We start from the raw sequence: 15543 nt of genomic DNA, 5'->3' as shown, positions 1-15543 counted from the left end.
CTTTCCCAATCTGCATGCTACTGTGGACTTTTCAGTGTCCTCAACTAGCTGCCTTATGCATTCTTTCCAGGTTTTATAGCTGCATTGAGTGGGATATACAAAGTGTTACCCTGTATATCTTTTACCCCCTTTTACTTAGGTAAAAAGTTACCCCCTTTCACTTAGAACCAGAATCTCCTATTTGTTTCATATATATATATCTGTGTATTTATTCACAGAACCTCTTTTGTTATTTCTATAACTTTTTCCTCTTGGAAAAGCCTCCTCAACTTCTGAATAACAATACTTAAGTAGAGTAACCTAGAAGCAGAGAATGAGACAGGGACTCTCTTGAGGGAGTGTTCTCGGGAGGAACCACCAAGGAAGGACATGAAGGAAGCAGGAATGGCAGAAGAGACTAAGCAAAGAAGTGGATTCAACAGAAGTCTAGCATCACCCTGATTTTATGGAGGATTCAGAGCAAAGATGATATCACAGAGTGGTCTCCCTTGAGGCAAAGGATTTGGTCTTTTGTTCCTTCATATTAGTCAGTCATTTGCTGTGTTGGTAGGTATGTTCCCTCTGAGGCATCTCTGGATGAGGTGGCTCCTATCAGTTTAGAACAATTCTCCAGAGAAGAGTACAGCTGTGAGCTGTTAGCAGCTAACACTTACAGCTGCTAAGTAGCAAATAAATAGAGCCAATCTTGGTTCTGGGTAAGATGGAGTCAGCAACCGAGAATGGGTACACTATACTGGTAAAGGGGCTCTGGGTGGGGCAGAAACATCATCATTTTAGTGATTAATTGCATATTTTGATGATAATTGTCACTGAAGGCTTCCATTTCCTTCCAAAACACAGAGAGCCACTAACTAATGGTGGCAGTGCAGGAAACATGCCTAGGCTGAAATCCATCTCCGGGGCGATGGTTCTTAACATTTAGTGTGCATGAGAATCACTTGGAGAGCTTGTTAAAGATTCAGATATCAATACCAAACCAGAGGTTCTTATTCAATTGATCTGTGATGGGAACTGCATTTTAACAAGGACCCCCATGATTCACTTTCAGGTTATGTGAGTGATCATTCAATCCAACCTATTTCGATGATGGCAGACGTCATTCTGTTTTCATTGGTCTCCCCCAATAAATCTGAAGCTCCCATAGGAAGACGTTAAACTGCACTAGTTTCCCCTATAGTGATGTTCACAACCATGATTTTTAAAATACCAGATATTTTTTAAAAGTCTCTATGAGTTCACTGTTCCAGTGATCCAAGTAACTACTTTATGGGGAGCCTGAAATAAGGTTGTTATAAGTGTCTGGGGCACAAAAGCAAAATCTCAGAGCATGAGCCATAGGAATTGTAGAATCCTAGGAGGCAACACAGGCAGCTAGCCCCACCAGCAGTGAATCATAACTTTTTAAAAATAATCTTCAGATAGTCCAGGGGTATCAGAGTCTGACTTACACAAAATGCCCATCTCTGCCAAGTGCCCAGCACCATGAATCAAAGCATATGGCTGGGATGGGCCTGGGAGAATAGCATCTGTTTTTACAGCTGTAATTGTCCATACAGATTGAGGTCAGCATCAATCATATCACCGTTCACTATAAAGGACAGAATATTGATCAGTATCCATGCCTGCCTAATAATACTAGCTACATTTTGGATATCTAGACAGAGTCTTAGATCAAAACGAAACAGTATTTCCAAAGGGACATAATAAAACAAAAACTAACATGAGAAACCAACAGACTATCAAGTATTCTTTTAATTCCCTTGTAAGAATTAGGCTGCACACTGTGAGAGCAAAGGATTTACTTAGGAAGACCTACTTACTGACATAAAATATCTTCCCACAGAAAATCTTAAAAAAAAAAAAACCCATTTATACGCTGCCGCATTTTTATACTTCATGAAACTTATCAAACACAGTGCTGCACACTTAAATAGAGCAGTGATTTATCTATTCTTGAAGATCAAATGGAAGCTATGAGGTTCATCCAGTTGCACTGTGGGAAATCTGGTTTAGGGAAGCATGTTAAGATTTTATAGGCCATTAAAAGTACAGATATTTTAATGATTACTCAGATCAAAATGTCATCTATAGACATAACAAATAAGTGGTTTGGGATTTGTTACTTCCAAAGGGGCTATCATTGAGGCTGACCCTTGCCCAAGGGCATGTTTATAAATATATCAGCTTTACAGAATGGGTAAAACACCTAGTTGTTTATATTCCCTTAATGACTGACTCTTTGTCTGCTTCTGACTTATAGTTAAATGAGCTTGTTGTTTGCTGATAAATCCTCCTAGGACTCAAGAGGTCAAAGTAAAGAACCAGTGTTGTGTGGCAACCCATGATCATCTGTCTCATTTCCTTGAGGAAAGAGCAGCCCTGAGCTGAGGCAATGAACAGTAGGCAAGAAATTGATTAATAGGCATCAGGGAAGATCATTTTTCTGGCTTCATTTATATGCTTGTGTAAGCAGGCAGGCTAGAGTAGACGTGCCTCTGAGAAAAAGTGAAAAACAATGGGGATGGGTTGGGGATTTGGCCAGGGAGATGTAATCCTAGGAGGCCATTTTGTCTCCTGGGTTTAATAGTTTCTGGAAGAATCCAGAGACCATGACAATAGTATGAGTGAATTGACTAGGTCTTGTGTTATAGGCTGGGCTTCCTGGGAAGCTGACTCTGAGATAGAGCACAGGAGGCAGGATGCTTATCAGGGCATGCCCTTGTTATCAGCTCCTGGGAAAAGGAGAAAAAGCAAGCAGGAGTGGGCACAGGGAGAAGCTGAGCTGTGATGCAGGCCCAACAGTAGCCTCGGCTGACCCACAAGTAGCTTTGGAGTTCCAGTGGCCCTTTAGAGTTATCCTCATTTGGGCCAAAATGGTAGGAATTTATATTCCTACATTGATTTGTCACTGGATATCGACAGCCTCAGAAGGTCATCAAGGAAACTGCCTTTGAGGCAACCCCTGAAGTGACTGAGAGCTAAGAGTTGTCTGCCATGAGGACTCCTAGCAGCTGTGACAATAAGGAGTTGTTTGAAGAGAGGTCTGGGAAAAACGTGAAAGTGGCTACTACACCTGATCAAATTTGGGCTGTGGCCCATCTGAGTGATTATACTGGGTAGTGGGAACCCCAGAGAACTGTAAGGCTAGCTGTCAAAGGCAAGTTACACCACGTGAATTTTGTTGCCTCTGCCTCAAACAATCATTTTATTCTGGGATCTGACAAGGCAGTACATTAGCAAAGTGTTCTGGACCTGGCCCTAGGTCTGTCTACAGGGGTAAGGCAAGCTATGGTGGAGTCGAGGGAGGAGGTGACAGAGGCTGGGGCTGTCCATGGAGCATTAGAATAGTGAGTGGATATATATTATCCAAGACCTTCAGCAAGGGTCAATATAGGGCATCCAAAATGAAACAAAAGTCCAGTGGGGGTGACACTTGGAAGTCCATGCAGTCTGTTGGGATGCAGGGGGAAAATGATAACCCTTACCCTTTATTAAGTATTTGTGTGAATCAGGAACCCTGCTATGCACTTTACACACCTCATTTCTTGGTTACAACTCTGTGTGGTAGGCATTATTATCTCTATTTTTATGGGCAAAGAAACTGATTCAGAGAGGAACTTACTCAAAATTACACAGTTGGTTAAGTGGCAGATTCGGGAGACAGACTTTCTGGGTTCAAATTCTGACTCTTATTACATGTGTGACTTGGGGCAAGTGCTTAACCTCTCTATCTTAACCTCAATATCTTCATCAGTAAAAAGGGAATAGTAATAATACCTACTCTTATGGCTGTTGTGAGCCTTAAATACATTAATATGAAAGTGTCGAGAGCAATGCCTGACACAGCTTTAGGGCTAGGTAATCGCGGGGCGCCTGGGTGGTTCAGTTGGTGAAGCATCTGACTTCCGTTCAGGTCATGATTTCATGATTCTTGAGTTTGAGCCCCACATCGGGTTCTCCACTCTCAGTGCAGAGCCTGCTTGGGATTCTCTGTCTCCTTCTCTCTTCTGCCCCTCCCCTGCTCATGCGCACATACTTTCTCTCTCTCTCAAAAATTACTAAATGTTAAAGAGGTATGTAATCGTGTATGAACTAAGGGAGTAAGTCAGCCTAATGCCAAAGCCTGTGTTCTTGACTATTATGCTTCCCTGGCAGGAGTCTGCTTCTCAGGATGTGGAGGGAGAGAGCTAGGCAGTGTAAATACTAGGAAGTAACTAAGATATTAGGAGACTAATCATTCATTCATTGATTAACAAATATTTACTGAGCAAAATAATACAAGTATTTATCCTTTATATATGTGCTAGGCACTTTTTCTAAATAGTAGAGATAAAGAAATGAACAAAACAGCTAAAGTCCCAGACATCATAGAGCTTATATTCCAGTGGGGAGACGATAAACCAAATAGTAGATAAATATCGAAATAACATCAGGTAGAGGAAAGAGTTGTGAAGAAAACAAAAGCACAGTAAAGGCACAGTGCGCTATGGAGGTGGGGCTGTGGAGAAGGGCGGAGTGTGTGCTACTTTGGGAAAAAACGATCAGGAGAAGCCTTTCTGATGAAGTGACATTTGGGCAGAGACCTGAATGAAGTGGGAGGACCCAGGCAATAACCTGGATCACAAGCCCAGGCAGACACAATAGGGAAAGAAGGATCCTAAGAGCTGTCCCGAGTTGGGATACGTGAGCTGCCCTCAGAAGGAGATGAGATCTTTGGTGAGGCAGTTGTCTTCAACAGAAGCAATCTCCAAAGTGGGCTGACAGCTGAGGGCCGCCCGCCAGCGGTGCACCAGGCAGCTGGGGAGATAAGTGTTTGATTCCTGAAGGGCCATCTGGGTGGTACAAACCGGCTTCCACCGCCTTGTGCGTGCCTCATTTGCTTGTTCTATTTGGCTGACACATAGAGAAACAAATCCTTGCCACCAAAGAATATATGCTAAACATTTTGAAACTTCCGTTAAAGTTCTTGTGCAAAGGTTGAAGTGGGACTTTGGTTGTACATAGGAAGAAAGACAGTGTAAATATTGGAACAGCGATTCCTGAATAACACAGGGGGAAGGAGCAAAAGTCTGAATCGGAAAGTTCTTTGGAAGGGAGTACTTGGCAGATGGGTGATTTTAAAATGTAATACTATGGATTCTTTTGCAATTTGATAACACATCAGCACTGCCCACATGCTCTAGAAACCATGTGCGTGTAGAAGGCCGTCATTAGAGCTGGAAATTGCTTTGTGATTTTGGCAATGGTTTTGCTCTTAGGCCAGGTTCAGATTTCCCTGTTTCTGAATTCTAACCAATGATTGCCATTATGGCGTGTTTGGGAGATGGTTGCTGAAGACTGTAGGGAAAAGACAGAATTCTCTGCCTTTTAAGGAGTCTTAATCATGGTTTTGGCGGCATAGGAGCCTTCAACTTAGTAAACTGAGCAGCCATTTCCATAGCAGAGAAATAAGCTACTGTTTGACCCAGAGAGGCAGCTTTCAGCTGTTGTTTGTTGACCTGAGCCAAGGGAAACAAGATGACAGATTGGACAACCAGCACACCATGCAATTTATGCCCTTCACGGACTGTCAAACATTAATTTAATTTAATTTTAATCATTACCATCTGGTGCTTATAGAGAGAGTCAGGCCCAGATAGATATTTCGTTATCTCGAACTGCTGAACAGTGCTGTGTTTTGGCCTGCAGCCCCATGCATACACCCTGAGGAGGGGGCAGGGGGATCACGGGAGGGGAGATTTGCACTGATGCCAAACATACAGCCATTGCCAGTTCCAGAAGCTGTAAATGGGACCTGTTGTTGGTGCTGTTCCCACCATGGGTCAGTGGCCCCTTCTCCTGTCCCATTCACGGGGGCATAAGTGCCGAGTCATGTCTTTGTATTCCTAGACCATTGGCAGAAGGGACTGGCTGGGGATGGTGTCTGAGTGAATTGGGCACACTTGACTCTTGGGCTCAAACCTCTTGAGTAGCCAAAGTGACCAGTAGCCACATTTAACTTGTTAATGATCAGGTAATTATCAAGCATTGACAATGGGGATAAGGACTGGGGTCAAATGACCTCTGAGGAATCATCACCCCTGAGAATCTGTGACCCTTTGTGTCAATCAGACTGCCAGGCCCAGCAGGGAATGAGGAGGAAATATAAGGCAGCATCCCTGCCCTATGAGCCAGGTCAGCCCCAGGAGGGAGTTTCCTTTTCTCCCAGTCCCCAGACTGAACCTCGGGTTGTTGGTGATTAGTAGGGGGTAGAAGGAGTACCACTGAAGCCCCAAGGGAATAGGGGAGGGGGCATGAGAGAGAAGCCCTTCATTTTCCTGAATTTTAATTTCTCAGTTGCAAAGTACCTGGGTACCTACCAGGCTGGAGAATGCTATGCATCAGGCTAGCTCTGGCTTCAGGAGACGACACTGAGTCCTGTTCATTGCTCTGTGGACTGAGATCATATGACCTACTTGAGACAGGAGAGCAAAATTTTCCTTTTCTTTGAAGATAGAAACAGGTCTTTTTCCCTGATTTTTCTGAAATAAATTTCAGTATATTCTCATCGCCCCCAAATCAGATGATACAGAAACGAAAAAGTAAAAAATTGGTCACACAAAGATACAGACCACTGCTAACATTTTGCTGTCTGTCTTTACACACACACACACATATACATATACACACATATCTTTACAAAAATGAGATCATGTTATAGGTAATGAAAAGCACAATCTCTTGCTGGGTGACTCTCTTCTCCAGCCAGATGTCAGCGGGACCAGAAGGAGCATTGAGGGGCTTCAAGCAGGGAAAGGGAGAGTAGTACTGCAAAAGTTGCCACTTCGGATTTCAAGGCTGGATGTTCTTTCCAGCTCAAGCTGGGTCTGTCCAACCCACTTCTTGGCAGCCACGAAGGGCCGACTTGCCAGCCCTTCTGAAATATGATGCCACATCTTATTTGGAATATGAATCTTGTTTCTTTCTATGAAACATTAAAATTTTACTTTTAAAAAGTAACAGAAAGTACTTTTTATCACGGAGGCTAAAGGGCAAGTACAGGTTGGAAGAAACATTTGTAAGAGTTAAAATGGAGCATGATAAGGAAAGAGCAAATCATTTCCTGCCTTGCTTTCCTGACTAGACAGATTCTGTTCTTTATGTTAAAAGAGAACACTATTTCATAAAGAGCCCTTTTTGATCTACATGCATCAAAATTAAAAGGATGTGATCTTCAAGTGTATTTCATCCCAGGTAAACCATGTGGTTGAAGCTGTCTCCTTGGGGGGACTCCACTTGCTTTTGGAGAGTGACCAGAGAGTAGAGGCCCACAGAGCCAGGTGGCATGAGGAGTAGTGGAAGAAGCCAGGCCCGTTTCAGTGGAGAAGGAGGGTCTTAGATTAATGGAAAGGTGGCATTAACTTATTTTATATTTTTTTGGAAGCCAGAACCAGAATGAAAGGATCAAACTTATTGTGAGACAGAGAGCTGACACAAGAGATTTGAGAGGATGGAGAAGGAAAAGGAATGAAGGCAGCTAATGTTTATTTAGCACGTACTATGTGTCAGAAGTATTGAATTCCTTGTATTTGGGGCTCCTGGGTGGCCTAGTCATGATCTCACGGGTTCGTGAATTCCAGCCCTACATCGGGCTCTCTGCCCTGACATTTCTCTCTCTCCCTCTCTCTCTCTCCCTCTCTCTCTCTCTTTCTCTCTCTCTTTTCCTCTCTCCCATTCTCTCTCTCAAATAAATAAATAATCCTTTAAAAAATTCCTTGTATTCTCTTGTTTAATCTTCACAATAATCTTAAGAGGTAGATAATATTACTGGTGTTTTATAGCAAAAGAGAATAAGACTCAGAGAGGTTAAGTAACTTGCCCAAAGTTACACAGCCATTAAATAGAAGAGTCAGGTTCTGGGGCACCTGGGTGGCTCAGTCGGTTAAGCGTCTGACTTCGGCTCAGGTCATGATCTCACAGTTCGTGGGTTTGAGCCCCACATCGGGCTCTGTGCTGACAGCTCAGAGCCTGGAGCCTGTTTTGGATTCTGTGTCTCCCTCTCTCTCCGCTCCTCCCCCACTCATGCTCTGTCTCTCTCTCTCTCTCTCTCAAAAGTAAACAAACATTAAAAAAAAAAGGAAAAAAATGGAATAGTCAGGTTCAAGACTCAGGTCTGCTTGGCTCCCAAGTGACTCTCTTGAACATAGAATGGGTATCCCTCATGAGCTACTGTGTTCCTGGTAACCTGGGTGTGTTCAAGCAAAGACTAGATGGTTATTTGTCAGAGATGTTCCTAAGGAGATGCATGCATTGGTACAGAGCTGGAACACATGGCTTCTAAGAGTCCTTCCAACCACATGTTCTCATAAGATCTCTCTAAAACGTCACTCTTGCTTGTCATCTGGGACACCTACTGTGGTCATGATTAGAATTATGTTTTTGGCTAAAGCATTATCCTCAGAAAAAGCAACTGAAGATATATTCCCATGAGTGTTTTCTTGGACGACCAACCCCAGCATACATCATTGGTCCCCTGTCCATACTCACTCAGCACTCACCATTCCCATACATGTCCATGGGCTCTTGCTACGTGTCCATGGGCTCTTGCCACAAGCTCACAAACTCTCTACCTGAGAGGGCATTCTTTCGGTTCTCAAAGAGTAGTCTGGAAGTACAAGAAAGTTAATATCCTCAGTCCTCAGCTAATAACAGATAAGATATGAAGATAAATATTCCAGCTTCCTTGCTCTTGTTCAGGATAACCCCAAAGCATGCCTCATATAGTCCCCCAGAGTTCCCCAGTAGGATTGAGTGCTAGCTGCCTATAAGAGTAACCTGTTGTTTAACACAGCCATTATTGGTTTTCTTCCTTTTCCTTGTCTCATTTACCTTAATGCCTGCTGATGTTTTCAGGGATCACCTCTTAAATGAACTCATTGTACTCAGATTCTTATCTCAGGTTCTGCTTTTAGGGTAACCCAAACTAAGACACCAACATTATTTACCCATTAGCACGGAGTTTCTCATCCTCGGCACTACTGATATTTTGGGCTGCATAATTTCTTGCAGGTTGCTGTAGAATGTTTGGGGCATTGTAGAAAGTTTCATAGCATCACAAAGGCCCTGCACCCACTAGATGCCAGTAGTTCCTTCCCCCTAATTATGACAACCAAAAATGTCTCCAGACATTGCCAAATGTCTTCTGGGGGACAAAATCGGCCCTGGCTGAGAACCACTGCTTGTTTGAGGTACCCATAGGAAGTACAGGGAGGGTAGGTTTTGCAAGGTAGACCTGTTGGGCTAGGCTGTGGACAAGCTTCTCAGAGTGCTTCAGGGTTTAGTGGGGGTTACAGGTGGAATGAGGAGGAGACTGTGTGCGTGCGCGCGTGTGTGCACGCATGTGCTGTGGGAGAGAAAAATTAGAAACTGTTCGTTTTATAACTGTGCCTGGTGTCAAGCTGTCCCTTGTCTAAAGTAGATGAACAGCTTAGAACTAAATTGTACCCCTTACAGTTCCTTTTAGAAAAATGACAAGCAACGGAGACCATTTTGCTGTTTTTTAACATCAGTTTTCATCTGAGTTCAGTTTGGATGACAAGTTCTTAAGCAGCCATTTCACAGCCTGTCAGTTTCTGCGTTGTTAGGGATGTTTTCACTTTTAAGTACTTCTGTGCAGCTATTAAATCAATATGCGGTTCCAATATAGGGAGTGCTGTCAATTACAGTAGAGGGCCTGATAAAAGATGCAAACAGTTTCTTAGCTGGAGCTTTGGGTCTATTTGGGCCTTGAAGATGTGAAAATGAGACACCTGAAGAGAGTTACAGATTTTCAGCGATGCCAGAAGAGATTTCAGATGTAGACTCTAAAACCCCTATATTCCCTATAAATAGAAGTAGCAAAGAGGTATACATACAGTATAAAGTCTTTATTTTATCCATTGAATTCATGGTAAAAATGTACAAATTGGGGTTTCTCATTTCCACTGTACTCTGGTACCTTCCAAGGTCAAGTAGAGAAGCAGGCTGGTGGTGGATACTGTACATGCCCTGCCCAAATACTATCGGATCCCTTTTGGCAGTTTGGTGTGCTCAGCACCCAGTTCTGGTGTGCTTTTCTGCTAATGACTGGCACCTGTGACCTTTGGCTGTCCCTTGAGATACTGGAGTTGTTTCACCTGTATAAAGACCATGGGAATTTATATTTCTCTGGGGATCCCCATAGCCAATGGACAGGACTATGAAAATCCAGTTGCCTTGCCCTATGTTGAAATAAACACTAAGTGTAATTTACACTCCAAAGCTAATAAGCCTTGAGATTATTAGGAAGCTCAGACTTTTCCTGAAATTGCAACCTTGCTTCTTGGCCTCCTTTCTTTCTCTGTGCTGCTTTCTGCACTCTCTTTTGGTCTCCCCTGGGAGCACTTTCCCAATAAATCACTTGCACAGGGATCCTCATTTCAAGGTCTGTTTCTGAGGAATCTGACTCAAGACATAAGCATTCCACAAAGTCTACATTGGAATGAGAGAGGAGATGAATTTATTATTCACACGGGATGTTCCATAATCTTACCTCTCCTATAAAGTAGGTGTTCATTAGATGTTTCTTGCTACAGTGGATGATGATCTTGGGCTGGAGAAATGAGAAAATGAAGAGACTTCTGCTGCCTGGGCATTGCTCCCCTTCCCTCCACAGCTGAGAGAGCCACAAAGGACCTCAAGAGGTGTTGCTGAATCTCACTTAGGCATGGGAAGTAAGAAAAGCTGGTTTTGTTCGTGTTTTAAATGAATTGGCTCTTTGGCACCCAAGGCTGTGCCTCTGTGCTTTCATACTTAAAAGGACATTGCCACTGAGAAGAGTGATTCAGCCAAACAGGTCTGCAGCGAGGACGCTTGGATCAAAAACCTATTGGGATATGAATCTGATACTTACCAGGGTTTGAGAGGATCCCCAAAATTTTACTGCAAAATTCATTAATGATACAGCACTATTTTAAGTGCTTTCTACTTGTTTGGCAATGTTTTCTCATGTATTATATAATTTAATCCTTGTAGTATACTTGTGAGATATTAACAGTCCTATTTTATAGGCAAGAAAGCAAGCTAAGGCTCAAAGAGCTTATGCTACCTGCCTAAGGTCACACTCATAGTAAGTGGCAAAGCTGGGATTTGAGCACACGTTGACTTGCTTCTGACAATTATGTGCTTGACCACCTATCACAGCACGTTCCAACACTGACTGTCTTCTCTCTAACATGATGAGGGAAATATTTGTCAAATTGTGCACAAGGCAGAAAATGATCTCATCTGAGAAGGTTTATGTAGACATTTTTCTTTTCCAAGAAGAACAAATAAATGTATAGGAAATTGAAATATATTAAATGAGCCTGACATGTTATAATACAGATAATATGTTACATGCTGAAGTTTTCTCCAAGCCCAGCATTTTTTATTACAAGGTCAATATGATGACTAAGGGTTAATGCACAGGGTAAAAAATGAACATTTTCTTTGCAATCATTTGGAGGGTATTCCATCTTGTATAATTTCTTTCCTATTTGGGTATATGTGAGGATTGTTCTTGGGTTTGAATTTTTGTTTTTCCCCTCCCTCCTAACCTCCAGCCTCCTCTTTTTGCTCTAGAACCAAGACTAGAAAGGCTGCACAGCTACTTCCGTTTTACCCCGTTCCCCCCAGGGTTGAAAAATGTGCTATTCCTGAATTCTAACAGTTTTTGCAAATTCCAAATGCAGTATGAGAATACTTTTGGGCACAACCTTCCATGAAAAAAATTTACAATTTACAGGATGTATGCCCATATTTTGGCTTCAGCAGTGAACGGAAACTGCAGATCTCTTTTTGAAATTTTAACATGTCAGTTTCCAGCAACATAGAAAATAAAAGTTGAAAGTAGCTGCAAAAGACTGGGTGGCTCAGTGGGTTGGGCGGTTGGGCATCCGACTTCGGCTCAGGCCATGATCTCACCATTTGTGAGTTTGAGCCCCGTGTCGGGCTCTGTGCTGACAGCTCAGAGCCTGGAGCCTGCTTCAGATTCTGTGTCTCCCTCTTTCTCTGCCTCTGTGTGTGTGTGGGTGTCTCAAAAATAAACATTAAAAAATATTTAAAAAAAAAAGAAAGTAGCTGCAAGAGAATGAATTTTTATTTTCATTTAGAAGTAGGTCCAAGGTTGAGTGCAAACTTTCCTCTCTGGGTTCAAATATTGTTTATCCTGAATAGCATATGCCTTCCTGTTTGACAGAAAACACATTAAAGCGTTCTAATTGTGAAACAGCCCCAGGCAAGTGGTATTTAGGAAAATAAAATGCTAAACATGAAATCACAAACCTGGAAGAGACCCTATGAGATCATCTAGTTCTAACCTCATCTTCCAACTGAGAATAGCTAACTCATCCTGTATGGATTATTTTCTATTGTGGTAGGATTTATAAGTCTACACTTTCATCTTTACTTCCCTTTCACATGACATGTTTAAGTTAATGGTGGAATATCTGGGTAATCACAAGAAGCCACCAGTACCTAACAAAACACCTGGCACATAAACGGTATCCAGTAGATCTTCTATTAGAAGGAATAAATGCATCAACACATGAAAAAATGAAGCCTGACTAGGGGCGCCTGGGTGGCGCAGTCGGTTAAGCCTCCGACTTCAGCCAGGTCACGATCTCGCGGTCCGTGAGTTCGAGCCCCGCGTCGGGCTCTGGGCTGATGGCTCAGAGCCTGGAGCCTGTTTCCGATTCTGTGTCTCCCTCTCTCTCTGTCCCTCCCCCGTTCATGCTCTGTCTCTCTCTGTCGCAAAAATAAATAAACGTTGAAAAAAAAAATTAAAAAAAAAAAATGAAGCCTGACTAGTAGAAAATTTATGATGGGATTCTTACTGGTATGATTAATTAATAAAGTGGAAATGAATTATGTCCAAATTCAATGTCTTAGACGCTCATCCATTTCTCATTCGATAGTGTAGATTTTGACCTTCTTAATAATAATAAGTAAGGTGACCATGTAATGTATATTCCAAACAAGGACCCTTTTGAGTGTGAACGGGGATACTATTTTATTTATTTATTAAGGGAAACTATTAATAATTGCACCAGGGCAACAAGACTGTTCTGGGCAAACTGGAACTAATAGTCACCCTGTAAATGAGGCTTTAGGAGCAGGAAACGATAAATTCCTATAGACTCTATAAAATAAGAAACAAGGGAGTTTTAAGTCACAAATGAAGACTGGAGGCATTTCACTATCGATACTTAACATTCTTAACCTTGAACGTTCTTACCTCATCTTGTAAGTAAGAAACGGGGCACAATGAGAGGTAAAAACTCCTTTCTAATAATTAGGAAAGAAAGAATTAAACTCTTATCAAAAACTAGACTTAGAGTTCACCCTGCAGCCCTCTAGAATTGTCTATCGGATTGAACAGACTGGGTAGCCCCAGCCCTTCCCTACCTCCTCCTATCCCTGCCAACCTCTCACCTCTAGGCCCTCCCCTTCAGTTACAACTTCCGGCAGAATCCTCTTTGCTCTCCCGTGCTTCCAAGACCCGCAAGCACCATATTTTACGCTTCGCTCCTCCCGGCTCACCAACCATGAGCACCCAGATCCAGCAGAATTATTCCGCCCAGATGGAGGCTGCACTCCAGCGCCTGGTGAACCTGCATCTGCAGGCCTCCTACACCTACCTCTCTCTTCGCTTCTATTTTGAAGGAGGCAACGATGTAGCTCCGAAGGGCATGGGCCGCTTCTTCCAAGAGTTAGCTGAGGAGAAGCGTGAGGGCGCCCACCGTCTCTTTAAGATGCGAAACCAGTGGAGCGGCTGCCCCTTCCTTCAGGACTGGCAAGAGCTGTCCCAAGATGGGTGGCGTGGCAGCGTGGACGCCATGGAAGCCGCCATGGCCTTGGAGAAGAACCTGAACCAGGCCCTTTTGGATCTGCATGCCCTGGGTGCCGCCAACGGAGATCCCGGTCTCTGTGACCTCCTCAAAAGCCACTTCCTAGAGGAGGAGATGAAAGTCATCAAGAAGATGGGCGACCACCTCACCAACCTCCGCAGGCTGGCTGGCCCTCAGGCCGGGCTGGGTGAGTATCTCTTCAAAAAGCTCACCCCGCAGCACAACTTGGAGCCTCCCGTGCAGTGCCCAGCAGCCTTTGAGGAACCCGTCTGCATTTACCCAGCGTCAAGATGTCTGCTCGAGCTTCTTTCTTCAGCCAGAACGCAAATTTTTAACCATGCTGACAAGCTTGCCTATGCTGTGAGATCAAATGGAAACAAAAAAAGGTTCTTTTTGCAGGAGTGGGAGGTGGGGAGGAAAGCTAGGCTGTGGGGAAAAATATGAAGAATAGGAGAAAGGTAGCGTGATTAATCCTCTAGGTTTTCTAGAAATTGTACCTAGCTTTTGTGAATTGCTTGTGTGCATTGAGGATCTGATACACGATGGTTTCTCTGTGAAGAAAAATGAACTTACCTATTCATAAAATGCATACAAATTTAGAGGTTTTAGAATTTCTCTGAAACCATTATTGGTACTGGATTAGATCCCGTTGTTCTAAAATTTACCTTTGGTTTTGCCTAGCAGAGGGGAGATAGGAGTACCTTGTGCTCACCCCCAACCCTCAAACTCATGATAAAATGGCTTTCCCGGTTTTCAAGTTGCTGTGATGCCATCTGTTATGTTGAAGATAATAAGAAAAGCCCTGTGAAATTTATCTTTTATGTTTTCAATTAGGTTGCTACCGAGAATACTGATGATGACATCATACACTGACCATCTCTATGAAGCCTCTCAAGAGAAATTTCTTTCTGGTCTCAGTATTGCGAATAACAGTTCTTTGCCTGGGTAATTGATTTGTTTTTGTTTTGTGGACACTGCAAATGATTAAGTTTCTTTTTCTGACTGCCTGTGAGAAAGCTTAGAGCCAAATTTGTGGTCCACCCGGTGTCAATGAGTAGGATTGTATAAGCATTTCTACAGAAGCTTCATTTCTGCCTCTTCTGTCACTAATTTCTTGGTATATTTTATGGTTTCTTTTAAGCCACCTTAAACCATTTCTAGAACAAGGTTGTGTGTAAATAGATAAATAAACTTTAAAAATGCTGATTGAACAACTGGCTGTGCAGTTCATGTAACAGAAAAAAGAAGATAACTTTAAGGAAGTACTAATAGAGCCAAAGTGGCTCTACACTATTAGAATGGAGATGGGTCAGATGGAGGTTAAATTCCAGAAGCCAAAGGAAGGAGAAGCAGTAAAATGTAGCATTCTTTTAAAAATACATTGGATTTTTCTGGTGGGTTCCTTTCTACTAAATCTATAGTCCGACAGATAGCAATCCAATAATTGTGTATTATTTTCCATGCACTTTGAAAAACTGGAGTTATAACTTGTTCTCAAGCCACAGAAGTGAAAAAAAGTCAATTCTCTTCCTACAGCAACTTTCCTTCCTGGAGCAGGAAGACCAAAGTCATACTATCATTGCTTTTATCGTCCAAGGGTCAGAGGCATAGGAAGAACATTTTACAGAGATTGGGACAAGTGTTTTTCTCAGTTAAA

General features: G+C 42.7%; 1 protein-coding gene across 1 annotated transcript; it reads left to right on the top strand.

Moving 5' to 3' along the window:
* The first annotated feature begins 13583 nt into the window (after nt 1-13583).
* On the top strand, nt 13584-15092 carry LOC115507184 (ferritin light chain-like). The gene is made up of 2 exons (XM_030305404.1): nt 13584-14073; nt 14721-15092. The coding sequence occupies exons 1-2, from the start codon at nt 13584-13586 to the stop codon at nt 14738-14740; spliced, it is 510 nt and encodes a 169-aa protein (XP_030161264.1). The 3' UTR covers nt 14741-15092.
* Nucleotides 15093-15543: the final 451 nt, after the last annotated feature.

This window comes from Lynx canadensis, chromosome X (genome assembly GCF_007474595.2).
Source record: "Lynx canadensis isolate LIC74 chromosome X, mLynCan4.pri.v2, whole genome shotgun sequence".
Taxonomy (NCBI): Eukaryota; Metazoa; Chordata; class Mammalia; order Carnivora; family Felidae; genus Lynx; species Lynx canadensis.
Note: the sequence above shows the minus strand (reverse complement) of the source record. Positions and strands in the feature narration are given on the sequence as shown.

Coding starts and splice junctions, on each gene's coding strand:
- LOC115507184 (XM_030305404.1), top strand. CDS start 13,584: ATGAGCACCCAGATCCAGCAGAATTATTCCGCCCAGATGGAGGCTGCA. Junction 14,074..14,720: donor TGGCCCTCAGGCCGGGCTGG/GTGAGTATCTCT, acceptor GTTTTCAATTAG/GTTGCTACCGAGAATACTGA.